Consider the following 26,798-nt stretch of genomic DNA (forward strand, 5'->3'; position numbering starts at 1 on the left):
ATTCTCTTTATTACAACTGCACAGTTTTAACAGGATAACCCCTCCTCCTCCCCCTGCCTCTACTCCTGATATTCTCCATAACACTTATCTTTGGCCACACTATATAATTTACTTACTTGTTAGGTTTACAGTTTATTGTCAGCCTGTTTATTATCTATTAGAATATAAACTCCATGAGGGTAGGATTTTTGTCAATATTTTTATATATTTTGTGTATACTGTGTATATCAGTATTAGGATACAGAACTTAGGACCATGCCTAGAATATCATAGGTGCCCCCAAATTACTTTTTGAATGAATTAATGAATGGTAAGATAAGAAATTTGCTCATTTTTCAAAGAATCACTATTGAAAGTGTTCTCATGACAGAGGTGTTTATCATAAATGATATGGGAAGTTCTTTTTTTTTTTTTTTTTTTTTAATGAGGATCTTGAATCAGATGCGTATGTTTGATTGATTGATTGATTGATTTTGGCTGTGTTGGGTCTTCGTTTCTGTGCGAGGGCTTTCTCCAGTTGTGGCAAGCGGGGGCCACTCTTCATCGCGATGCGCGGGCCTCTCTCGTTGCGGAGCACAGGCTCCAGACGCGCAGGCTCAGCAGTTGTGGCTCACGGGCCCAGCCGCTCCGCGGCATGTGGGATCCTCCCAGGCCAGGGCCCGAACCCGTGTCCCCTGCATTAGCAGGCAGACTCTCAACCACTGCGCCACCAGGGAAGCCCGATATGGGAAGTTCTTGAAAGTATATTTCCTTATTATTCAATATTAAAAAATCACTGAGAAGTATTTTTAACTACGCAAGTGTTTATATGTCTATGAGCTTATGAATACAGAAACTATATTCTATTCATCTTTGTCTCCTCGGTGTCTAGATCAGAGCCTAACAGTGAGGCAGTTAGCAGACAATGGTCTCTATAGATGAATGAATCAATGAACAAATGAAAAGAAAGATCTGACATTAGCAACTGCATCACATTTTAAAAATGAGCCACCTACAATAGTTTATTAAGTGGTTGAGCACAGCAGAGTTCAGGAGATGTTACTTTTTCAAAATAGAGCTTGTTTTTAATATTTTTATTGGTTGTCTAGGGAGAAAACACTCCATAGGTGTTATTTGTAAAAAAGCTATAAGGGGGCTTCCCTGGTGGCGCAGTGGTTGAGAGTCTGCCTGCCAATGCAGGGGACACGGGTTCGAGCCCTGGTCTGGGAAGATCCCACATGCCGCGGAGCAACTGGGCCCGTGAGCCAGTTACTGAGCCTGCGCGTCTGGAGCCTGTGCTCCGCAACAAGACAGGCCGCGATAGTGAGAGGCCCGCGCACCGCGATGAAGAGTGGCCCCCGCTCGCTGCACCTAGAGAAAGCCCTCGCACAGAAACGAAGACCCAACACAGCCATAAATAAATAAATAAAAACAAATACTTAAAAAAAAAAAAAAAAGGCAAGCCTTCCTCTTAAAAAAAAAAAGCTATAAGGAATTTAGGTTCTGCCTTTTAAAAATAAATTATTAATTAAAAAGGAGAACTCTGAATTTGTTTATGTTTCACATGAAACAGCCTAGCTATGTGCTTTAATAAACCAATTAATTTGTTGAGAGTTATAGTTTTAAATGTAGTAATGTGTGAAAACTCTCCTGAATAATAAAAAGCAAGTCTGCTCTATTAATCTAGGAATTTATAAAACTTACATAAAATTCAGGTATATTTTAACAAATGAGAGTGAGGAAGAACCTGTGATGCAGAGACTCGCCTGTATGCTGCCCGGTGTCTCTGCAGGGCGACCGCAGCCAGCTGCAGCCTGACCTCCACCACAATCTCTAGCTCGCCAGCCGAACACTGAGAGAGGCTCCTATGGCCTGGATGGTCCACCTCTGACACAAGGGAGTTGAGCCCGTCTTCAGCGTCGGTCAGTAAAACTGACTAAAGAAAGAACAACACACAATCACCCAAGTTCAGAAATAATACACATCACGTCTCATTCTTATTCATCAAATATTTTTCATGTACTGAAAATTAACAATGAATGGAAGACCAAAAAGGAAATCTGAACAAAATCATCAGAGAAGAGAGCTCAGTGAACAGGAAAAAGACAACAGGGAACGAAAAGGGAAGTAATGGCAAGAGTAAGTGTGTAGGACAGTGACCCCTTATTGCAGGCACAGCCGATGCCCATACTTGCTTATTCATAGTAGCTGTGTTCTAGAAAGTTGCTGCAAACACTGAGTCAGCGAATACTGAAGCATTGCTCCTAGGGAAATACAGGGATAGGTCCCTACGAGCCTCTGGTCACACCATTTCTGTCAGCTGATCAGTACATAACCTTGTTTAATGTGTGTTTATGTTTAAAGACACGTTATTGAATATACAGTGGAGATTCATTAACCTTGAACTCACAGCCAGTAACTCTACAACTCATGCCTGACTGAAGCTTGTCTAACACACGTATTTTCTCCAAAAGGCACATCCCAGCCTCCTTGCACTTAGGATTACTAGACAGCTCTTCAGCACTACGCTGTAGGGGCCACTTCAAATAGTGAAAAGATCAACAAAAGACCCCACAAAAATGCAAAAAGCTTGGCAATAAATGAAAAGGACACTTGTTTATAGTATGAAAGTGGAAAGAAAAAGTCAGCATTGCCTTGTTCAACTCAGCTGGGAATGTGCATATCAGGCAACTCAAAGTTTTCTATGCTCTGTGCCTGTCCCCAAATGGCCACCAAAGAACGAAGAGTATTGATTTGGGAGTTACAATTAAATTTTAGCAGATAAGCAAATTAGCAAATACTGAATCTGTGAATAATGAGGATCAACTGTATTTCAAATTAAACTATGGTCACCTAACTGGTAATGTAAAGATAATGAGATTTTACAGTTGACAATCAATACTAAATAGCAATAGCAATACTAAATAGCAACATGCCAAAAAAGAAAGGGACCAACCAATCTTTCAAGGAACAGGTCTCTAAAACCTTGTTTGTATACAGCAGTAAATACTATATAAGGAGTAGGGTAATTTAGTATAATGGTTAAGAACGTGGTCTGTATTTTATTAGTTGTATGGCATTAGTGAATTTCGTACTGTCTAAGCCTCAGTTTATTCATGGTTCAGCACAATACAGTTCAAGAATGATTAATACGTACATCACAGAGTTGTGAGAATTAAATAATCATGCAAAGTTCCTGTCATGTAGTAAGCACTGAATAAATGGTACTGTTGCTGTTCCTGTTGTTATCACTATGATTATTAGGAAACACCAAACAGGGCATGGAATGCTCAAATCCCATCAGATAATAAATCTTATTTCCCACGGCAACTTAATCGAGTTAAAAGGTCAAAGTCTGACACCTCTCGGCATCTGCTTTTCTCATGGGGAGTAGACCCCATCCCTGGCCCCAGCCCATGCTTAGGCAAGAAAAGCTACGCGAGTAAGCACAGTCCTGAAAGTTGACCTGTCCAGGGCCTAACAGTGGGCTTTCTGGTAACGGATTCACTATGATTTGAAAATTTTTTTAAACTTACCTTTAGTGTGCTAAGTGCGAAGTCCTCTTTCATTTTTGTAAGCGGACAAAGTAAGCCTCCCTCATCCTTTAAACACACCTCTATAAGACACAACATTTTGGAAGAACTAAGGATATCTGTGGTTAGCTTAAATATTAATTCTAATTTACAAAACTCATCATTAGTTGGGAATTTTAATGTTTAAAAAACAACCACAATGATAATTAGAAACACAGTGCTATATCAAATGGTCCCTAAATATCAGACATTAGAAGAATGAGGCTGATTCTTAAATTCTGAAAGGATCTTTTGGCTGCTTGGTGATGCCATTCAAGTTATTGGCTACTGATATAAAACAGTGGTTCCTCACCTGGGATCCCAAGACCCCTTAAGGTCCTCAAAGAATTGGGCTGGCCAGAAAGTTCGTTCAGGTTTTTCGTAAGCTGTTAGGAAAATCCCGAACGAATTTTTTGGCCAACCCAATATTTTTGGGTCATCCAGATATTTATAATATCTCAATAAGATCTCCTTGGAAGTGTCAGTTCTGCTGATTTGCTCCAAGACCTCCTTGGAAGTGTCAGTTCATGCCCCTCACTCTAAGAGCAGAGAGTGAGACCATTTGGAACAGCGCAAACTACAATCCTCAAATATCTCAAAATTCCTACCCACAATCCAAAGCTGGCCCTCATTCTGAGCGAGGGAGCATTGAGAGAATTTAGATCACAAACTTTGCCTGCTATAGTAAGCCTGGCTTCTAGACTACAGGAGGGAGAAAAACTACAAGTCATTATTTGACTAGGAATTAATGCACAAATTACCCACCTAAAGAGACTAAGTTTGTCAAGTGGAAGAGGGAGTCCAGAATAACATGGAACTGAACACACCTGACTTCCTCCCTTCTTCCAACTTCAATTTGCCTGGCTCTTCTCCTAAATTAGGAGACTTTGGAGCTAGAGGGTCAGCTGAGTATGAGGGAGGGCCCAGAAGAAAGATCTGGGACTAGGTCTTCTCCCCTAAGGGAAAGTGAGAGACAGGCAAGGATAGAAACGGAGGAACGCTAGGATGAGTACCAGAACATGAGAAATCCTGGCAAGAGGTTGATCCACCTCTTTCTCCTGCTCTCTCTGCCTCCTGAGTGACCCCCACCCCTGTGTGGTCCTCCCATGTTGTAGCATGCCCCTCCCTCTTGGGAGCTGTAAATAACAAACTCTGTTTTCAATGGCAGCCATCTCCTGATCTGTTGGCCTCACCACACCGGAATAATAATAAAACTTACACTTTAAAACAGAGGCCAATATTATTCTGATACCAAAACTAGACAAAGACACCGTAAGAAAAGAAAACTACACAATATATCTTATGAATATGCATGCAAAAATCTTCAACAAAATCCTAGCAAACAATCCAGCAACATATAAAAAGAATTATATACAACGACCAAGTGGGATTTATCCCAAGAAAGCAAGGTTGGTTAAACACTCAAAAATCAACTAATATAATACATGCCTATGGATAGAATAAAAAACAAAAACCATATAATCATCTTAATAGACACAGGAAAAGCATTTAATAAAATCCAACACCTTTTCATGATAAAATCACCCAACAACCTAGGAATAGAAGAGAAATTCTTCTAGCTGATAAAGGACAACTATGAAAAACTCACAGTTAACATCATACTTAGTGGTAAAAAAAAAAACAACTATTTTTAAGGCAACATTATTTCATTTGAAAAATACGTATATAGTTTTACATATGTATATACGGGCCATAAATCCCATCCACGGGTACCTTATCCTATAGAAATATACACTATAGTATGGATACATAGTACTTCCGCGCTGTTCCCTAGAAACAAAGTGAACGCACAACAGGGGAATGGTTGAATAAACCATGGGCTGTTCACAGCATAAAACACCACACAGCCAGTTTAGGGGACCAAAGCAAAGCAGCTGACTTGGAGTGGCTTTGCAAAGTTTTTTACATAAGAAATGCAAGAGGCAGAAAAATGTAAAATACATCATTTCTTAAATAAATGACAAATCCTATTTTGTATGTGCAGCTGACCCTTGATCAACATGGGGGTTAGGGACACTGACCCTCCATGCAGGTGAAAATCCATGTATAATTTATAGTTGGCGCTTGGTATAGACGGTCCTCTGTATCCACAGTTCAGCATCTGCAGATTCAACCAACCACAGATTGTGCAGTACTGTAATATTCACTATTGAAAAATATTGGTGTATAAGCGGACCTGTGCAATTCAAACCTGTGTTGTTCAAGGGTCAACTGTATAAAATGTAAAAAAGTGGACAAATATGCAGATATATTGGTGGATATGGATAGGCAGGTACCTAGACATAAGCACATTATGTGTGTCAGTAAGTGAGCTCTGAGAAAACCATGAAAGAATATCTACTAGAATGTTCATATGGATTATTGGGGGTAGAGTGGGGAATAGGTGGGGAAAGGGAATAGAAAGAGAAATAAGCAAAAAAAAAAAAATAGAACAAAAGATTACCTTTCAAGTTTGGGAGGTTCGGTCTGTTTTTCTCATCAATAAGTCCATGGCAGACTGGTTTCATTACATGTTCTGGGACACAGTTTATTGTTGCAGCCACATTTATTAAAAAGTATGCTTTAACAAAGGCAAACTTATTTAAGAGATGTTGCTGACCGACTGTAACCAGGATTAGAGGCAAGCCTTTGTTTATTAAACCATCAAGTGCCTAAAAAAAATTTTAAAAAAAGGCAAAGTAGTAAAATACTGTCTTCAGATATTAGTAGCTTCAGTCCCCTTCTGCAGTCCTCATTTGGTGTAGGATGAAGGAATTCAGGGATAGACATGAGGGAACATAATCGGCAGGTCCATTGAGAGAGGCGTCACAACGATGCCAGCAGGTCCACAGGGCTCCTGCCATTTCCCACCAGTTGGTTACCTGCCCCATGAGGCCAGCCCTGCCACACAGGGAGAGTGAACCCAGTGCCGACAGCGAGGAGGGGACACCTTATCAAAATGGAGCAACTGAAAAAGCTCATCAGCCATGCACGCTGGCGGCTCTGCTTTAGCTCGAGTGAATTAGAGCTCGCAGGATGGGAAAAAGGGGAAGGACGGGAGGATACGCAAACCCCTTCCCAACTTAGAATCTGTGTCAGTCATGAGAATCCCCGCCTTGAGGACCCCCTCCACTTCCTGGTCCCCCCCGTGCACGCACACTTCCTTGGCAATCATGCTAAGTGGCACCTCTTTAAGTTCCTGACCAAACCGCAGTGCCACCTGGTCATCATCCTACATTTGCCCAGTCCATTCACTCTTGCTCCCTCCTACACAACCATTTCATGCTCTTCTTGTTTCTGAATTCTAACACTGTCTCCCCAATGCCCCTCCCAGCTAGTAAGCTTGCTTCCTATACTTAAATGAGAAAACTGAAGCAGTCAGAGTAGTGTCCACAGACCTCACAGCTCCACCTCTCCCACCTACCCAAGCATCTGCCTCACTGCCCTGCCTTCCCGCCTGCTTGCCAAGGCTGGTGCCACCACTTAGGCCATCAGGCCTGTGCCCACTGGTACACTCAGCCATTCTCTCCTACATCGTAAGTGTTCCCTTTCTAACGAACACCATATGATATCACTTACATGTGGAATCTAAAGTATGACACAAATGAACTTACCTATGAAACAGAAACAGAGCCACAGACACAGAGAACAGACTTGTGGTTCGCCAAGGGGAGAAGGTGGGGGAGGGATGCACTGGGAGTTTGGGGTTAGCAGACATAAACTATTATATATGGAATGGATAAACAACAAAGTCCTATTGTATAGCACAGAGAACAAAATTCAGTATCCTATGATAAACCATAATGTAAAAGAATATGAAAAAGAATGTATATATATACATATGTATAACTGAATCATTTTGCTGTACAGCAGAAATTAACACAAAATTATAAATCAGCTATACTTCAATTTAAAAAAATGTTCCCTTTCTACAGAGACATTCCCATCAGCACACAGCCATGCTGTCTTCACTGCCATTTTAAAAACCAAAAACTCTCTATACCCTGACTTCCTCCTCCAGTTACTACCCTAATTCTCACTTCCCCTAACAGCAACAACCTACAAGGTTGTCAATATTCCAATCTCTCTCCTTTCATTTGCTTTTAAACCTACTCCATCCTTACATTGAAATCCTTTGGTCAAGGTCACCGATGGCCTACACTTGGCTAAATCTAATGGTTAATTCTCAGTCTTCGTATGCCATGTTACTTTAATCTAAGACACCATTATTTTATATGCCAATTAAACTTTCACATGCCCATAACTGTAAAATGCATTCTGATTGCACAGCTGTTAAATGTTTTAAAAAATGCATGTTTAAGACTTCGTGAATTATGGTAGTGCATTTCTCAGCAAAATTTGACACTATTAATCATTCCCTCTTCTAAAAATGCTTCTTCTCTTGGCTTTCAAGCCACCACACTCCCTTGGTTTCTTTCCTATTATATCCACTACTCCTTTTCCGTCTTCTTTGCTGGTTCCTCCTCTTTTCCTATACCTCTGAATATTGGAGTGTCCCAGGGCTCCATCCTCTTCCATCTCCTCATTCTCTCCCCTTCGATGATCTTCATCAGGCTTATGGTTTTAATCTCATCTAAATGCTGATTAAATCCCAAGTTTTTGTCTCTAGCTCCAACTTCTCTTCTAACTCAAGACTCATATGATCAACTTCTGACTCAATTCTTCCACTTGGATGTCTAACAGACATCTCAAACTCAACATGTCCAAAACTGTATTCCTAGTCTCCCACACAAACACAAACACACACACACACACACACACACACACACACACACACACACACAGTATAAGCTCTATGAGGACTGAGAATCTGTCTGTATTATTGGTTAACTAATATGTTTGATTGATAGTACCTGGCACACAGTAGACTCAATGGATTAGCTAAAGTGATCCCTTTAAAACACAAGTAGATCAGGCCACACCTCTGCCCTAAACCCTCCAGTGGCTCCTCCTTTTGTTCAGAGTAGGAGCCTAGGTGACAAAAGCCCTACAAGGCCCTTCTCTATCTGAGCACCCCACCACCATCTACCCTGTTACCTCTCTGACCTTGTCTCCAACTGCTCTCCCATCATTCACACAACTCTAGCCACACTGGCCAAGATGTCCCTCACTAAGCTAGGCAATCCTGCCCCAGGGCCTTTGCACTCACTGTAGCTTGTTCTTAGATTATTCTTTCTCCAGATTTCATAGGACTTGCACCTCTACCTGCTTCAGGTCTGTTCACCAATGTCACCTCAGTGAGGACTAAGCTGACTGTCCCATTCAAAATTACAACCCCAGTCTAGCCCCATGCTCCCAATCCCCTTTATGAGCTGCTGGGTTCATTTTCCCCTACAGCATGGTTCACCTCCTAACATACTATATAATTGACTCATTTATAACATGTACATATATATGTTTATTACTAGTCTTGCCCACTAAAATATAAGCTCCCTGAGGGCTTAGAATTTGTTTTGTTGATTAACTGATGTATTTATCTGACAGCGCAAGAAGAGTACCTTGCACGCAATAGGCTCTTATTAAATATTTGTTGAATTAATATAAAAGGCAGATGCTGGGGCTATGTATTCTAAAAAACAAAAAGGTAAATTATTTGCCTTACGTGAACTAAAAAAAGAAAAACCTCATTGTCTGGGAGAGTATGAGGCAATGCTCGCAGTGGGGAGGTCTGTTGCTGTTGTTCGTTCTCCTTCCTTAAGCCCTTCTAAAGGGTGGAAAGCAATACCTGCAAAACAGCCAGACGTGGAGCAACTCTGAGCCTGACCTGGTAACAAATGATGGTACTAAGGAAATGGTTGACATTCTCCATCTAGAAAAGAAACTTCAGACTGGTTGGGAGCAGGAGGTGTGTGTAGAAGGTTTCTCTTTTCTATCCACAGCAAACAGTGATTTAATGAGCCCTGACAATTACACACAAACTCTTGAGGATCAAAAGAAGATTAATTAGTAATGCTATCCAACACTCCGTCCTCTCCCTCTATACAGAAAATATGAAGTGTTATCTGAAGCGTCTTAAGCAGACCAACAGTTCTGTTTTAATTAATTAGCTAATAGAAATCGGTTTTCCATTATACAGTACTGTCAGTCTCTTTCTGTTTAAAAAAAAAAAAAAAAAGATCAGACAAACATTCCTTTTATACCCAAGACCACTTTTATAACCAAAACCAAAAGAAGTGTTTTTAGGATGCCCTGGCATTTATGACTGGAAAGAAATAAATATTCCGAAGCATCCCAAGGTCTCAGAACACTAAAATGAAAGATGAATATGTATTTGTATCTTCCTAATACCAGTTATTTCATTCCAGGCAACTTGCTTATAAATTAAAACAAATTTTAAGGCAAAAACAATGAATCATCTGAAGCATAATTAAAAGTGAAGTTTGTGGAATAAAATTAACAATAATAGAAAAGTAATAAGATTACATTTAATAAAAGGTAGATAAATTCCTATCAAAATTATGGAGGAAAATAATAAAGCAATTTTGAGGAAATGTCTCTCAAAGTTATTTCATAAAAATTAATACTTTACTTAATGAAACAGAATGCTGTTTCTGAGCATTTAAAAAAACCAAAAACTATGTGTACCTGTCTATATGCATTAACCATCACCTGCCTGTGTGAACCCCTTGCCCCTCTGTAACCCCCTTAACAATGGTTGCCCTACCACCCTTCCACTCCAACACTTCCTAGTGGACAAACTGCTGGGACTCTAAGATTTTTTTAAATGACTTGATAAAATTTAAATGCTTTTAGGTCACCAAAAGTTTGAAACCCAATCATTCCATTAATGACAAGAATAAACTTATTGGGATGGGCGGTCTGGTCCTCTGTAAAAAACAGTAGGGAAATCAGAGGAATTGCTTATAAAAATGTCATATGAAAACCTTCCTTTAGCTAATGCTAGGATGGTAATCATACTGTAATATATAAATGTATCAAATCAATGCATTGTACACCTTAAACTTACACAATGTTATATGTCAATTATACCTCCCAAAAAAATTGAAAAAGAAAACCTTCCGTACATTGGCTGAGAGGCAGTCTCAGACTGGGGCAATGGATCCGAGTAAAAGCAGTATTGAACAAGTGGGCTATCACAAAATCCTTTACTGATGATCAAAGTTACTAGGTAACTAAGATAGATATTAGATACTTGGCATGGCTAGATAAGCAAACTGAATATGCATGTGCAATTGAAAATTGAGGAGCAGTAACTGATATTTGCTCCATCTGAAAACCAGATCAGTTTGGGTCCAACCGTATCTCTGGCCTCAATATTTGGAGATCAGACTCCATTACCAGACATAGAAGAGCATATTACACAGCAGATATTCAAAAACAAAGATTATACATACCAAAAAGATTGAAATGACTCAAAAATTATCCACACTAAATATCCAATGTTTATAAAATATCGTTATCCTTACCTGCATATTTTCTTTACTAGTAAGAGGTTTTCCCGAGTCAAATGATTGAAATACCTGCCAATATACAAAATGTTAACATTAGAAACAAGAGTATTGAGTGCTCCTTTAGATGAAACTGTTAATGTGTTCTAAAACTATCTTAAATATAATTTTTATTATAAAAGTAATACATGCTCTAGTCAGAAAAGATAAGTATAGTATAAAGAAGAAAGCAAAAGTCAACATCTTTAGGTTGTCGATGTTAATATCTAGGTGTCGTTACTACCAATTTCTTTTTGATGTATTTTAAAATTTTGTATATGTATTTGGATTCCTTTTCACTAAATGTTACATCATAATTATTTTCCCACACCATTAAGTTATTTGTAAACCTCGTCTAATAGCTCAGTAACGTTCTATCCTATGAATGTAGCATAATAACTTAACCTCTTTCCTATTGTTAGACATCTAAGAGGACCACTTCTCATCCTCACCCCACCATTCAGCCCTGGTTTAAATAATATTAGTGACTATTTTGCTGGTATTTCTGATTATCACCTTTGGATAGATTCCTGGAAGCAGAAGTGCTGGGTCATAAGATAAGACTATATTGAGAAAATTGAAAAGGGATAGCTCAATCTACCTTCCACCCATGTTGTATGAAAATGCCAGGATTACTGCACTTTCAATAGCATTGCGTATTAGCACTTAAAAATGTTTTTGCCAGTTTGAGGTAAATTATATTACTCTTCACAATGATGCTTTTTGTGGTTCTTCCCTTGTTTGTGAATTACCTGTTAATATGTTTGGCTCTAAATATAATATTGCATTAGAAAACATTCAATTCATTTGTCACAGAACATTGTTGTATCGTTATGAGGGTGCATCCCTTCTGGTACAGCTGCCCTTTTTAAAAGGTGCCCATTCTTAGATGTCAATACTAATACCCCATCCACATCCTCTTGGTCACCTGGAAGTCACCAGCATCTTCCATGAACAGGTCACTCACATGTGCATGGTATCCTACTTCAAGCACCTGCACCTCTTTGCCTGAGGGCATTCTGTGGCCGCAGGAGAGTTTCAGGAGAGGCTGCAAGTGCAGGGAGCAACCCCTACCAATGAGGGGCAAGAGACTGTCTCTCTGCAGGCCCCACCTGCCCATGGTGGGGATCTCATTAATGCTCTGTGGAGTGGTTTTCCTCGTCTCCCTGTCTGACTTTCCCACTCACTCACTCACTGTTCTTCCTGGAATCATCTCCCAAACACACTAATTGTTCCCAAATCTTTGTCTCAGGATCTGCTTTTGAGGAACCCCTAAATCAAGACATCACATATTGCTCTTATCAGAAGAAAGTGTTGGTAAGTGTCTAAAAACATTCCTTTTTTTGAAGATATTCTTTATTTCCTTTAACACATTGAAAAGTGAGTAACTGAATCCAGGGAGAGACCTTTGGTGATATAATTTGAAGAGGGTTAATGATGGGACTTCAGATTTGGTGATGAGAGCAGAATCCCAATATGAGTATATTAAAAAAAAATAGAATTTTTTTAAAAGCCCGTGAAAAGTTCAATCATAATCTGTAAGACTTTTCTGGTAACTGCTTTTACAACTGAAATTTAACTCATTAATCCTGTCTTTAAATAACTAGCCTGCAGCCTAATAACATTGGCACCTATTTTAATTATAAACCCTGAACGCACTTCCTCTTTTAATTACACTTTTTAAATTCCCAACTGAAGCTGGAAAAGCTGCAAATTAACTTTGAGAACACAAAATTTGAAGTCATAATCCATCGGGAAACAATTCCCCCACACTTTTGTCTTACGAAAACTAGCTGATAAAAAATGAAGTTTGGGGGGCTTCCCTGGTGGCGCAGTGGTTGGGAGTCTGCCTGCCAATGCAGGGGACACGGGTTCGAGCCCTGGTCTGGGAGGACCCCACATGCCGCGGAGCTACTGGGCCCGTGAGCCACAATTACTGAGCCTGCGCGTCTGGAGCCTGTGCTCCGCAATAAGAGAGGCCGCGATAATGAGGCCCGCGCACCGTGATGAAGAGTGGCCCCCGCTTGCCACAACTAGAGAAAGCCCTCACACAGAAACGAAGACCCAACACAGCCATAAATAAATAAATAAATAAATAAATAAATAAATGAAGTTTGGAATTTACCTGTAAAAATGAGTTTCAGACCACTTGTCTATTTGTTTTGGTGAAAGCAGTAACCATTGAAAACTCTCTCTTGTTTCCTATTCTACCCAACGGGCTTCCCTTTCCTTCTTGTCTTCCAGACCCTAAGTGTGGAGGGCCCCAAGTTTCAGTCCTCTGCCTTCTACTTTTCATTATCTGCCTTGGTCCCCAGCTGCTCTCCCTGAGCCCCATGACTTTAAATTTCTGCCGATGCTCCCAAATTTACCTGCAGCTTCAACCTCTCCCCTGAATTCCAGAACATATACTCTCTGCACCTACCTAGGCTGTATCTCCACCTGCTTGTCCACTAGGAATCTCACACTTAACACGCTCTACCCCTGCCTTGGGGCAGCGGGACTCCCCATCTCAGTCAATGAAAACTCTTTCCTACCAGCTGCTCACGTTGAACACTCTGTAGTCAGGTCTGACTTCTTCCTCTTACATCCCACATCTCAACCACCATTAGCAAATGCTGTCAGCTCTACCTTTGCCATGTGCCCAGAATTTTACCACTTTTCACTCCTCCCACCACTGTTACCCCGACCACTGTCACATCTCACTCAGGTCATTGGCAAAGGCCTTCTCCCTGGTCTCCCTATTTATACCCAAGCTCATCCACAGCCCATTCCCCAAACAGCAAGCAAAGTGGTTCTTTGAAATTTACTTCCTGTCTCATCACTCCTCTGTTCAAAGCTCTACAAGGTTTCCCATCTCATTTAGAGTAAACTCCAGTCCTCACCCAGCCCTGGGCGGTCCGACATGACCTGGCTCCTGGGTCCTGCCCTCTCCTCCTCCTCCTCCTCTCTAATCCAGCCTCACGTGGCCTCCCTGGTTTTCCTCAACCACATCTTGCAGGCCTTTGCCCTTGCACTGCCTCCTATTTGGAAGGTTGTTCCCTCAAATCTTTCACTCCCTTATTAGAGAGACTTCCCAAACCACCCTCAATAGAACAGCTACCCACCGCTCTGGTCACTTCCTGTCCCCTCAACTCAGCTTGATTGTCCATCAGAGCATGTCACCATCTGACATGTAGTTATGTGCTTAATGTGTTTATTATTTCTCTTCCTCACTGGACTGTCCAATAGTAACATGCCTCCAGGAAGGCAATAACTCCATTTATCTTTCTACTGCTCTATCCCCATGTCTGGAATAGTGCCTGCATTCAGTCAGCACTCAATAAATATTTTTAAATGAATTAAAATATAATTTAAATAACAAAATGCAAACCATTTTACAACAGGGAAAGGCTGTTGCTTGAGAAGCAAGCAAGAAAATACTGCTAATTTAACCCAGGTAACAAGATGAAATCATTTGTGCTATAGAAAATGAACCAAAAAACATGACTGACTCCCAAATAGATAGCTAGATAGATAAATATACAGTCGTCCCTTGGTAACTGTGAGGGATTGGTTTCAGGATTCCCCACCCCCCATACCAAAACCTGCAATGCTCAAGTCCCTCGTATAAAATGGCACAGTATTTGCATATAACTTAGGCGCACCCTCCATATACTTTAAATCATTTCTAGATTACTTATAATGCCTAATACGATGTAAATGCTATGTAAATAATTGCTAGCATGCAAATTTAAGTTTTGCCTTTTGGAATTCTCTGGAATTTTTTTTCCAAATATTTTCAATCCATGGTTGGTTGACTCCACAGATGTGGAACCCACGGATACAGAGGGTCAACTGTAGATGTATAGGCATACACACACGTATCCGATTGTCTACTGAACGTCCCTCTTAGGATTTTCTGTAGATAACTTAACACTTACCTCATTACGATAAATTATAACACTGTAGCAGTCATATTAAGAAAAAAGCAGCAACATTTTAGGGGTATACATTGAAGTAATGTATGCATTATATGTAAATATGTCTGCCTAGGGCTTCCCTGGTGGCACAGTGCTTGAGAATCTGCCTGCCAATGCAGGGGACACGGGTTCGAGCCCTGGTCTGGGAAGATCCCACATGCCGCGGAGCAACTGGGCCCGTGAGCCACAATTACTGAGCCTGCGCGTCTGGAGCCTATGCTCCGCAACAAGAGAGGCCGCGACAGTGAGAGGCCTGCGCACCGCGATGAAGAGTGGCCCCCGCTTGCCGCAGCTGGAGAGGGCCCTCACACAGAAACGAAGACCCCACCCAGCCATAAATAAATAAATAAATAAAAATTTTAAAAAAAATTAAAAAAAAATATGTCTGCCTATGCAAGTAGTTTTCAAGACATAACTATTCCGCAGTTTCCTTTAGGTCCTCTGAATTTGAATCCCACCAGCATGTATCGTGTCTGCCAGTCTCACTCCTTACACATACGGTCTCTCCCAGGGAATTGACTTGTTGCTTCCTCCTATTTCCTTTATTGCTGGCCCTTGGATGAGGGTCCAAGCATCTGCCCCAAGCAAGATCACCCAGGGGTTCCCAGATCACCACAAAAACCAAAGCAGAGACAATAAGAGCTCACTCTGATTTAAATATAAAATATTCATTTTCAACGATGCTTCAGTCATGCAATTTACAAATACAAATTAAGCAAGCCAGGTAAAACTCTCTCCCAAAGTCAAAAAAGACTAGACAAAATAGAGGAACATTCTCTCCTCACAAAAATCAGAAGAAATGTGAACTCATGCTTAACTCTTTGGTATAAAGTATATAAATCAAAATATCCAAATAAAACATGAAGAGAGGCCATTGTGACTAAGACTATTAACTAGAAATTATAAGCTCAGACCCAAAAGTCTAAGAGATAGTGTCTGATCAGTGTGTCTACTGAGACTGTCCATGATAACACAAAGTCAAAATTCCACAGTAAAAACCTACTCCAAGACCACGCTCCCCTCCCCGTCATGACACCCACCCTTCTTCCATTTCAGACAAAGGAAACCTTGTGTATGTCTGATGTTAGCTCTAATCAGCCTTAACAAAGAAGTCTGCAGTACCAGAGACTTGTAAATACCTTTTTTGGAAGCATTCCCTAGATTTTAGGAATGTAGCCTTCAAAAGGACCTTCAAAAGGTTAAAAACGGCTTTGAATCAAATTGGCAGGCTTACCTTCATTCTTCCAGTAGCTTTACAGCCAGTGGGTACTGAAGAAGGCATGTTTTTTCCATAAAAAATCTGGGATATCTCATGAAAGGCTTCGGAAAAGAATCCTAAATCTATAAGGACTTCTATCTTTAAAGAAAAGAAAAAAAAAAGAGATTCTAAATTAAACCATTTGTTTTACTTACAAAATTAAAATTTTAGAGAAAAATCATCAACTTGCCGAGATCCAAAATTTCTGCTTCATATTGGTAACGTGTTATAAGTCAATGTTTAGACAACACAGTGGTAGAGATGCATGCGTCTGTGTGTAAGCCAGTTCACATGTGCAGGGGACCAAGAAGCTAGTAAATCACATCAAGCGACTTTTCAAAACAATGGCCGTTCATGAGATGTGGCTTACTTTATCAGACGCAAACACATTTTAAAAAATAGGATAGACACAGAAGAGTTTTAAAAAATTGAATTCATCCTTTTGTTCCCATGGTCAAGTATGGTTTAAAAGAAAGACAAAACAAAAACACTCCTGATTTCTCTAACACTCTGAGGAATGTCAAACAAACCAGGAGATGAATTCCACAATGCATCAACTGTTCATTTTCTTATCCACAATGAATGGACACTGTCGATTTTACAGACATGTATTTAACAACATTAGTCAATTGGTAACTATATATTGTACATGGCTTATTTTGAATATAATCCAGCAAGACTTTCAATTAGGAAATTACAAGAAGAAATCAAATCATCAAATGCATGCGTTCATTCAGCATGTATATTGAGCTCCTCTTCTGCACCAAGCCCTCTTGGAGGTTACCTCCATTGGGATATACGGTTAGCTAAATTTAAGTGATACATGAAGATATACACAGTATGAAAAGAGATAAAAGGTACTGACAAAATACTATTTTTGAAACTGTGGTCAGGAGGGACTTCTCTGAGGAGAAAACCTTCAAGAGAAGATTTGGGAATGATATGATGGAGGGAGACGTGAAAACTGCTGAGGGGACCTTGACTACAAAGGTCACGTGGTGCCAGGAGCAATCCTGGGGTCTTGGTGTGTTCAGGGAACAGCCTGTGTGGCAGGAGCGTAGGGAGAGAGGAGAAGAGGGTTGGGAGGTAGGTGCGAATGGTGGCCTGTGGACCAGAGTGGAGACTTGGGATTTGATTCTCTGCATGATAAGTGATTGGAGAGTTTTGAACAGGGCAGGGCCTGTACCTTACTTATGTTTTGAAAACATCTAGCGACTTTACAGAGAACAGAGATGGGTAAATTGTGGAAGCAGGGAGTGCAGTACAAACTTGGATGAAGAGGATATATATCTAAAACACAGAAAAAGAAAATCCAATTTATCCTCAACATCATACTCATCTTACTCTCTCTTTTCCTTTAACTACTATCTTAGGAATCTCAAGAGTGTACCAATTTTAAAGAAATAAAAAGAAGGTAAGTTAGAAGGAAACAGGATGTGACAATAACATGAAAATAAAACATAGGAAGTCAGGAGAATATTTTTAATGATGAAGAGAAAAGAGCTTGTCTATTGAGTTGCATACTTTGGCTCTTGCCTAAGACACCTTGGGCTCTAACGTCCCTGGTGCCACATAATATCAAAGTAGGCATTAGGGAGTCACTGGAGCTCTTTGCCCCTTGGAGGAAACAGTTCCCCATATCTGTGTAAGGTTAGTTTCCTCTGTGCTTGACTGTGAGATTGCTGTACCTGGCCACCTGTTCAGGCTACCTCTGGTTCAGTTTATCAAACCAATCTGACCATATGAAAAAGCTGTGGTGATAATAATGGACATGTATTTTCAGAAACAACGAACACCGTGAACACAAACAAGCCAGATGGGAAAAAGAACCGCTCATAAATCAACCCTTCAGTCATACAAATACAGAACCATCAGTACCCTTCCCAGGAATGCCGGATATGTTGAGAGTAATAAATCTTTCAGGATGCTGGCAGTTCTAAAGTGAAGCCAGACCAGTTGATCATAAAGAGGCCTTAAAGCTTCCCCTGGAAGACACTAGTGCATCTGTAGAGACTTAACAGTGTGACCTACTGCTCTTTGATTTGTCAGAAAGCATCATTGTTTGCGATTTCCTGATTACGACTTTTCTCTCTTCCCACTCACTGACCCCAGTTTAGTTCGGGAAGGTCAGGTAAACTCTGCCTATGGGGGCTATCATTCCTTCCTCTGTATGTTGCACTAATTGCCCATTTTCAGTGCTTCTGCCAACACCCTAGTTGCGTTTCCAGTCCTACTATGCTGATAAGATCCCACTCCCATCTCACTCTGTTCCTGACACGCCTACCAGATACATCTGATCACGTCCTTCTCCTGATCAAAGCTGTGCCATGAATTCCCCCTCCCAACCCAAGGCTACAGAAGACAGTCCATAGTTCTTCACTGGCTTTTAAGCTACTCTAGTACAAAAGCAGTTGCCAAGGGCTAACAATCAATAAAAAATAGTCATTTAATCAAAAACTTTGCTCCAGGTTCTTTCAGTGCCTCTCTGGACTGCCTTCTGACATGTTACTAGTTGTCACTGCATCCCTTCCATGCTTCTTGCCTCCTGTGACATCAGCATAAAACTGTCACCCAATTCTGACACCACAACCTCCTCCTTTCTCTCACTGCTCAGCCTCCATATTACATCTCAGCTTGGAATTCAAGACTGGGCCCCTGGTCTCCTCCACATCACAGACCTCTGGTGTCCTCATGTCATCTACTCCAAACTGCCTGCTCAAGAGCTCCACTCCAGTCTAACCCAACCACCTCTGCCCCCTAAACAAGTCAATACTTCCTCACTTCCACACCTTTCACACTACTGTCTGCTGAGAATGTTCCCTTCTTCCTCTCTCCTACTCAGTTCTATTTTTTTCAAGCTGAAATCTTACCTACTTGGTAAAACCTAGAGACCCAGAGCCATTTTTCCCTCTTTCAGACTCCTGGAAATAGTGTTCATCACACTCATTTGGAAATGATCAAGTGGGAGGTACACACATTATTCTCTTGTGTGTATGTCCCATCTCTCTTCCCTATTTTCACTTCTTTACAAAAGCAAAGACCATGGGTTACATTTCTTTGATTAGAGTTACTAACACGGTGCCTTTATATAGGAGATACTTGATAAATGTTGTTTCAAAGATAAAGCAATAAACATTTACCAAGTATCTTCTCGGTGAGTTCCCACCAAACACCAAGGAGAGTGTGGACAGTAGGCACTTGATATATGTCTAAAGATTTTAAATCCAATTCAACAATTAATTACTGAATATCAAGTATATAAATTTATTACATAGGGAACCAAAAGATGCATAAGATACAGGCCTTAGCCTCGAGAATTTTGCAGTCTTGAAGAGAGCACTGTTTTAAAAACAGAGAAAAGTTGTATGCAGCTTTTTAAAAACTGTTATTAGAATTCACAAGCCAGAGAACTGTTAAGAGTTCAGTAACTCGGAAAGGGTGAACCAGAATTCATGGCTGATTACAAATTATTTATTCCCAGGTTAAAATGTATTATCTTAAGAGCATCACAATTCCTATTAGGGAAGGTGTTATCTTTATTTAGAAATAGAATGCAATGGACAATTTGGGTCTGAAAACAAGGCCCACAGGCAGGGTCTTGATGGAGAGAGCAGTTCAAAGGGAAGTCTTATTTTCCCTTATTAGAAAATGTGAAGGATCGGGGAAGAAGGGTATTTCCAAAAAAGGAGAAGGAGGGCTAAGCTAGGGGAGTGTGGGAGCCCACTCACCCGCAACTGCAAGAGCCAACAAGGCACATCTTGTCGAAGCCCCACATTCAGTAACGCCCAGTTGGTAGGCTGAAGTCAGCTGCAGTGGGAGTATTTATACCATGGAAACTGGAAATGTTACAAATCAAGGCTTCTTTTTTAGAGTGAGTTGTGAAATATTTACCAGCACACGGCTGACGAAGCCATGGGATAGGAGGCAAAAGAGTGGGATAATGGGCAAGAAATATTTTAAACTCAGAGATGCTAAATATTCTATTTTAAGTTGCTGGTTTTACCTCAACTAAAATTTCCTTATGTTCCCAATTTTCAGTAAAGTCCAATATAGAAATAAAGACCTTGGGTGGATGTAGTGTGTGTGTTTATGTGTGAGTGTGTGTGTGTGTGTGTGTGTGTAAAATATGGAATAGGGTTGAATTTCATATTAGAGATGAAGAAGTGCAGAACAGGGAGCAAATCTGCTGGCTGCTGAAAGGATCCATGTACAAAACAAATTCAACGACAGTGGGAGCCTGCGACCATGGGTGATCAGGAAAAGGGGCAGAGAAAACAAGATGCTTGATGTTCCCCACTCCACATGGGGTTCAAGCCAACTGCACATGAATTTTGAAGGCAGAGAGCCTCCTGACCTCTGGGTTACAGAATTAATTGTAATTTAGTGCCTGTGTGTTTTATCACCTCAACTGTCTGTGCAATAAAAAAAAACCTCCTGTATACCATGATATACATAAAGATCCTTAGCAAAAAAACTCCCAGAAACTTTGGAAAATGACTCATTAGTCTCCATGAGGAAACCAATCTTTCAGAAGTGGTGATTTCTAGGCTGAATGGTGTCGGGTGAGCCTTGTTACCAGGGGTAGCTGTTCCTCACTTTACTGTGGCCCAAGAATAAAATGATCTAAGCCTTTCTACATGGCTCTTTCCCATACTTTATTAAAATGTTGGGCAAGTTTTTTTTAATATCAGTACAACACCATATATTATTATCAGCTTATGATGATAATAATAAAAAAGTAATTCATGACAATATCTTTAATAGTTCAAGAATATCAAATGTCTTAAAAAGCTTGAAACATACCTTGAGGATTCTTGCTTCTAGATTTCTGACTAGGTCTTGGCAAATTTCAGAAACAAAATATTGGTACAATGCAAGAAGAGGCAGAATCTACCAACAGAAAAACACTCTTTGTTTTGAAACGTATTTTATCAAGTTAATAATCTAATAATACAATTTAGCCAAATACTGATGTAAGAGATGTTATGCAAAATTGTGATTGATTTTTCCATATTAGAAGACTGTACTGTTTGGTATAAGTGAAATGATCTGCCTAACATGTGTTTCATAATTTTATCAGAATTTTAAAGTGCTATCAGTGACTTACAGTTCCAAGTAGATGCTACTTGATACCCAAAACCTAGGTTTCACATTTCCTTAAGCATGGAAAAATAAAAATCCAGTTAATCACCTTCCTTGATAAAACATTATTTCAACATATACGTATGAATTACTGAGGCCTGTGGAAACATTCTAGCAAATGAGCTATCAAATAAATGCAAAATTTAAAGCAAAGGAACTCACATCCATGTCCCCTAATAGCTTCTACTTATTCATCTCAATGTCAGCTATTTGTCTTCAACTGGAATATCTCCATCATCAAAAAATATTTACAGGGGCTTCCCTGGTGGCGCAGTGGTTGAGAATCTGCCTGCCAATTCAGGGGACACGGGTTCGAGCCCTGGTCTGGGAAGATCCCACATGCCGCGGAGCAACTACGCCCGTGAGCCACAACTACTGAGCCTGCGCGTCGGGAGCCTGTGCTCCGCAACAGGAGAGGCTGCGACAGTGAGAGGCCCGCGCACCGCAATGAAGAGTGGCCCCCACTCGCCACAACTAGAGGAAGCCCTCGCACAGAAACGAAGACCCAACACAGCTATAAATAAATAAATAATTAAAAAAAAAAAAAAAAATTTACAACAGGCCTGTTATATGTCAGACACTGTTGAATGAGAAAAAAATCTAAGTCCTTGCCTTTACAGAGCATATATTCTACTGATTAAAATGCAAGCTTACTCTTATTCGTCTCAATGTCAGCTATTTGTCTTCAACTGGAATATCTCCATCATCAAAAAATATTTACAACAGGCCTGTTATATGTCAGACACTGTTGAATGAGAAAAAATCTAAGTCCTTGCCTTCATAGAGCATATATTCTACTGATTAAAACGCACGCTTACTCTTCATATAACATTTTTATTTTCCTAAAATTAACCCCAAGGTTCAAGTCTTCTTGAAGTCCCATGGATAGATGTGAAAGCTTACAGACTATCAATTTTTCAATTGACCAAACCAGTATCCAGCTAAAGGCAGGTGTTGAGGGACAGTTTTGCCTAGACTTCTGAATGCTCCTGATCTCAACTTAAAACTGAAGCTCAGTCCCTACAACTGGGTCCTGCTCCATCAAAGGCAGATGCAGCAAGAAAGGGGACTGGGATCCTTATTATTTAGCAAATTATTTCCCATGATCCCACAGCAATGGGTCCCCTAGCGAATTTTATATGTTACAGCTGTCTCCTTAGCCACTGGGCTCCTTCTGGAAGGTAGTGTAATAGAAAATGGAAACTGTTTACATCTTGCAAGTTTAGCTAAGGAATCTCATTGTCAGTCAACTGGCGGCTGCTAAGAACAACAGCTTTTAAAAAGGACTAAACTGGTCTTAAATGATTTCAAACATAACACAATACATTTTTCTACAGTGATGCTCTACAAACATAACACAATACTTTTTTCTGTAATTAATGCAGCACAAAACGAGTTGGCTATTACCTTTGAGATTGTTTCTTTTCTTTAGTGACAAATAAAAACATACCATTTTATTGCTGCCAATTGCTCAATTATTCAGAAAAATGTTCTCAATTTCTTAAGCTTCAGAGAAAAAAATCTCATTTCTTTTCCAGGGCAGGGATATGTATTATATATGAATATGACTAGGCAGCTAAAGGTTACCCAGGGGATAAAACTATTTTCTAAATCCAGAAATGAATCACCTTAACAAGAGAGGAGCACCATTTTGTTATTTTTTTCTAATAAACAATTTTTTGCCAAATCTGCCAAGTGTTAAAAGCATGTATCAACCTCTTCACTTTAACACATGACATTATAATTTAACAACTAATATCAGGGGGCAATAAATCTTTTCAATATAAGGAGAGAGTGAATTTAGAACAAGAGAAAACAATATATGAGAAAAAAGAAAGTAAGTAGGAAAATTATAGAGGAAAGGGAAAGAAGCAGAAAAAGAGAAAGAACATATATTAACCAAGCAAACAGTGGGGGAAAAGAGATACAGAAGTAGAGGAAACAGCACAGAGGAAGAAAAAAGGACAAATAAGAAAAAGGAGGAAAATATAAAATAACCAACAGAACACCCTAATTTATGTTTAAAATGCAATCAACTTCAAATTTATGAGATACATACTGTGGCTTATTTCCCTAAAGGAAAAGAGAGTTGTATTGGTTTTTTTTTTTAATTTCCTAGGATATTAAGAAGTGTCTGTCTTTAATTTCACAGTTAGGATCTGTTTTTCACTTAGATGTGCCCTTAACACAGAAAAGACAAGACACAAAGATAAGTTTATCTCAATAAAGAAATACTCCCAGAGTTTCGATATTGATATGACCTGCATGACTTAATGCAGTGAAGTTATAAGTGCACTAGATTCCTGTGTTTGAGACCAGTGCAACATTCTAGTCAATTTCACCAAATGTCTTTTTTTTTTTACCTTCTTTTTTTTTTTTTTTTTTTTTTTTTTTAATGAGGATCTTGAATCAGATGCGTATGTTTTGATTGATTGATTGATTGATTGATTTTGGCTGTGTTGCGTCTTCGTTTCTGTGCGAGGGCTTTCTCCAGTTGTGGCAAGCGGGGGCCACTCTTCATCGCGATGCGCGGGCCTCTCTCGTTGCGGAGCACAGGCTCCAAACGTGCAGGCTCAGCAGTTGTGGCTCACGGGCCCAGCCGCTCCGCGGCATGTGGGATCTTCCCAGGCCAGGGCTCGAACCCGTGTCCCCTGCATTAGCAGGCAGACTCTCAACCACTGCGCCACCAGGGAAGCCCCCAAATGTCTTTTAAAAAAGGTAAAATAATAGAGTAAAATAAGAGAACAAAATCAAATAGGCATGGCTACTGTACCCAAAAGGCAACGCAAACAGTGATGTCAAAGAAAGAACATTAATTAATATATTTCATTTTGAAGTACAGATCTGAATCCCAAAAATAGAGTTTAAAAGTTAAATAAGAACTGACCCAAAGAACGTTAGTAAAACTTGAAAAGTATAAGGTAAGTGGGGTAAGATACCACAGTGAATTAAGATTTGTCGATTTTACAAATCACTTACTATTAGATTTTGCTTAGCAAAGTGCAGTTCGCGGATTACGTAATACAGACTTGCAACTACAGAGCAGATGTCAGCCCGGTATCTGTCCGAGAAGAGCTCGATGCCGGGAAGAAGCTGAGTGATTTCATACTGAGCATAGCAACGTTCAGCTTTAGGGTGTGCAAGTGTGGTTCTAAGCAAACCCTGTAAATGAAAAAGGTGAAATGAAGAGCTGGAACTTGCATCTGCAACAACGAGAGAGAAAGATAAGTACATGTATTATTTCCCCAAGTGCTTTGCGTATGCCTAGCACACTGTATCCTGTAATAAATGATACTTATCAATATCTTCATGACCACAGGTTCCAAATGCTTTTACCACTCAAGATGGGCCTTTTAAATTCCATGGTAGTTGAATACTTATCATTTTAAGAAGAAATTATTATATTGTTATCATTTGTTGAGGGTCAATTTTGTGTTGGGCACTCTTGGTAAATTCTTTGTAAATATTATCTCATTTAATCCTCACTTAACCTACCCCTAGAAGGAAGGATTATTATCTCACAAGTGATATAACTGAGGTTTAAACAATTAATTTCTCTGAGGTCACATAGCTAATGATGGCAAAAAGAAGATTCAAAGTCATGTCTATGTAACTCAAAAATCTATGTTCTTAAAAAAAGCATGGTGGTCAAAATGTTTGGAAAATAGTGGTTTAAAAGTTTAACAGATCTATTATTTATTACAGGACTTCCCAGAGGTCTTAATAAGCTCATATGTGCTATCACTCTTTAGGAGAACCATCTAGTACGAACTGTTTTCCAAATGTATTTGACTAGGGTTTTTTTGTTTGTTTCTTTTTGATAACTATATATTAACATCTTAGAAAAACCAGTATGTTTCCATGAAATAGACTTTAAAGAATGCTAGTCTAGGCTATATAGCAATAGGTATGACATATATTAATTGATTTCTATACTGGAGGACCAAGACACTGTCAGAAGTTTCTGGCAGCCAAGCTAAAAGTTCTTAAGTCAACCCAGAGAAAGCTTGATAAGAACATCAACCCCACCAGGGAGCATGTCTGACAAGTCTTTCAAGCTCAGGAACCAGTGTGTCTGAGGAGGGTCCTGTGAACTCCAGGCCCACCTGGGCAAATAACCTCCTCCTGCCTTGCTCTGCCCTGTTCAGTGTTGAAGGCTGGGCTTCCTTGGTTCTCAGAGTATATTCTAGTGCTCTTACTGGCACAAAATTTCTTCTCTGCATTCTAGTCTTTATGGCACTAACACTGACTGCTTGCCTAGTTCCTGTCAGACCCCCTCTCCCTAGGGACTGAAGATGATGAAATGATAAAGTACGATGAGTAAATGAAATCACATATGTCTTAAGAGGCAACTTAAATTACATATGTAAAGCATTCAACATACTGTCATATGGCATACACTCGGCGAATGTTAGTTCCCAAATGGGCATCGAAAACCTCCTTAACAAAATCTACCAGCCATTCCATGCTTTTACTTTTCATTTTGCACATTTTGATGTTATTTGGAATTTTTTTAAACACAAACATGCATTTCCCTTATTTTAAAATTAAAATAACTAAATAAGCCAGTTACGAAAGGACCAAGATTTTATGATTCCACTTATATGAGGTCCCTAGAGTAGTCAAATTCAGACAGAAAGTAGAATGGTGGTTTCCAGGGGATGAGGGGAGAAGGGGAATGAGGAGTTATTGTTTAATGGGTAAGGAGTTTCAGTTTGAGAAGATAAAAGATTTCTGGAGATCAACAGTGTTGACAGTTGCACCAACACGTAAATGTACTTAATGTCACTGAACTGTATACTTAAAAATGGTTAAGATAGTAAATTTTGTATTACGTGTATTTTACCACAATTTAAAAAATTTTCATTAAAATTTTAAAAAAATTAAAAAAAAAAATCTATGTTCTTTCCACTATACCAACCTATAAGTAGAGGAAAGAAAAATGTATTTCAGAAGTCTAAATCGAGCAGAGGTAATTTTGAATTTTTATTGAATTAAGTAAAAAGTTGATTTGTTTAATTGACCAATATTTCTTAGGTAATTTATATGACCAACATTGTACCAGACATTCAGAAACAAGATGAATACACAAAATCAAATTGTACATTTAGGAGTGCTTCTTATGTTATCTTAAACAATTAACATTTCTTGATGACAAATGCATCATAAAGTTATTTTAATGTATATATCTGGAACGAATTTTAATCAGATTGCTCATTAAACTTATGATACCTCGTCTAAAATATTATGCAGTTGTTTAATTTTTAGTTTTACAAATTTTCTTTAAAATCATAAAAAGAAAGAACAGGTTTTAAAAATAAATCCCATAGCTAATTTTAATTTTAAGTGTCATATTACAAAGAAATGATGTCCACATTTAAGCAAAAAATTGCTTACTTCTAAAACATAAACAGCATTA

At 39.5% G+C, this 26,798-nt stretch overlaps 1 protein-coding gene across 2 annotated transcripts in view; it reads right to left on the bottom strand.

Annotated features, from left to right (window-relative positions):
* The window catches only part of CFAP54 (cilia and flagella associated protein 54), a 307,392-nt gene that overhangs the window by 102,401 nt on the left and 178,193 nt on the right, over positions 1-26,798 (bottom strand). For both annotated transcript variants that reach the window (XM_028166670.2, XM_028166668.2), the window contains 7 exons: positions 24,359-24,541; positions 21,041-21,127; positions 16,214-16,336; positions 11,000-11,053; positions 6,016-6,223; positions 3,516-3,595; positions 1,746-1,915 (listed from right to left, as the gene is read on the bottom strand). In XM_028166670.2, coding sequence (XP_028022471.2) covers positions 1,746-1,915; positions 3,516-3,595; positions 6,016-6,223; positions 11,000-11,053; positions 16,214-16,336; positions 21,041-21,127; positions 24,359-24,541 — 905 coding nt within the window. The remainder of the gene's footprint in view (positions 1-1,745; positions 1,916-3,515; positions 3,596-6,015; positions 6,224-10,999; positions 11,054-16,213; positions 16,337-21,040; positions 21,128-24,358; positions 24,542-26,798) is intronic.

This window comes from Balaenoptera acutorostrata, chromosome 11, assembly GCF_949987535.1.
Source record: "Balaenoptera acutorostrata chromosome 11, mBalAcu1.1, whole genome shotgun sequence".
NCBI lineage: Eukaryota > Metazoa > Chordata > Mammalia > Artiodactyla > Balaenopteridae > Balaenoptera > Balaenoptera acutorostrata.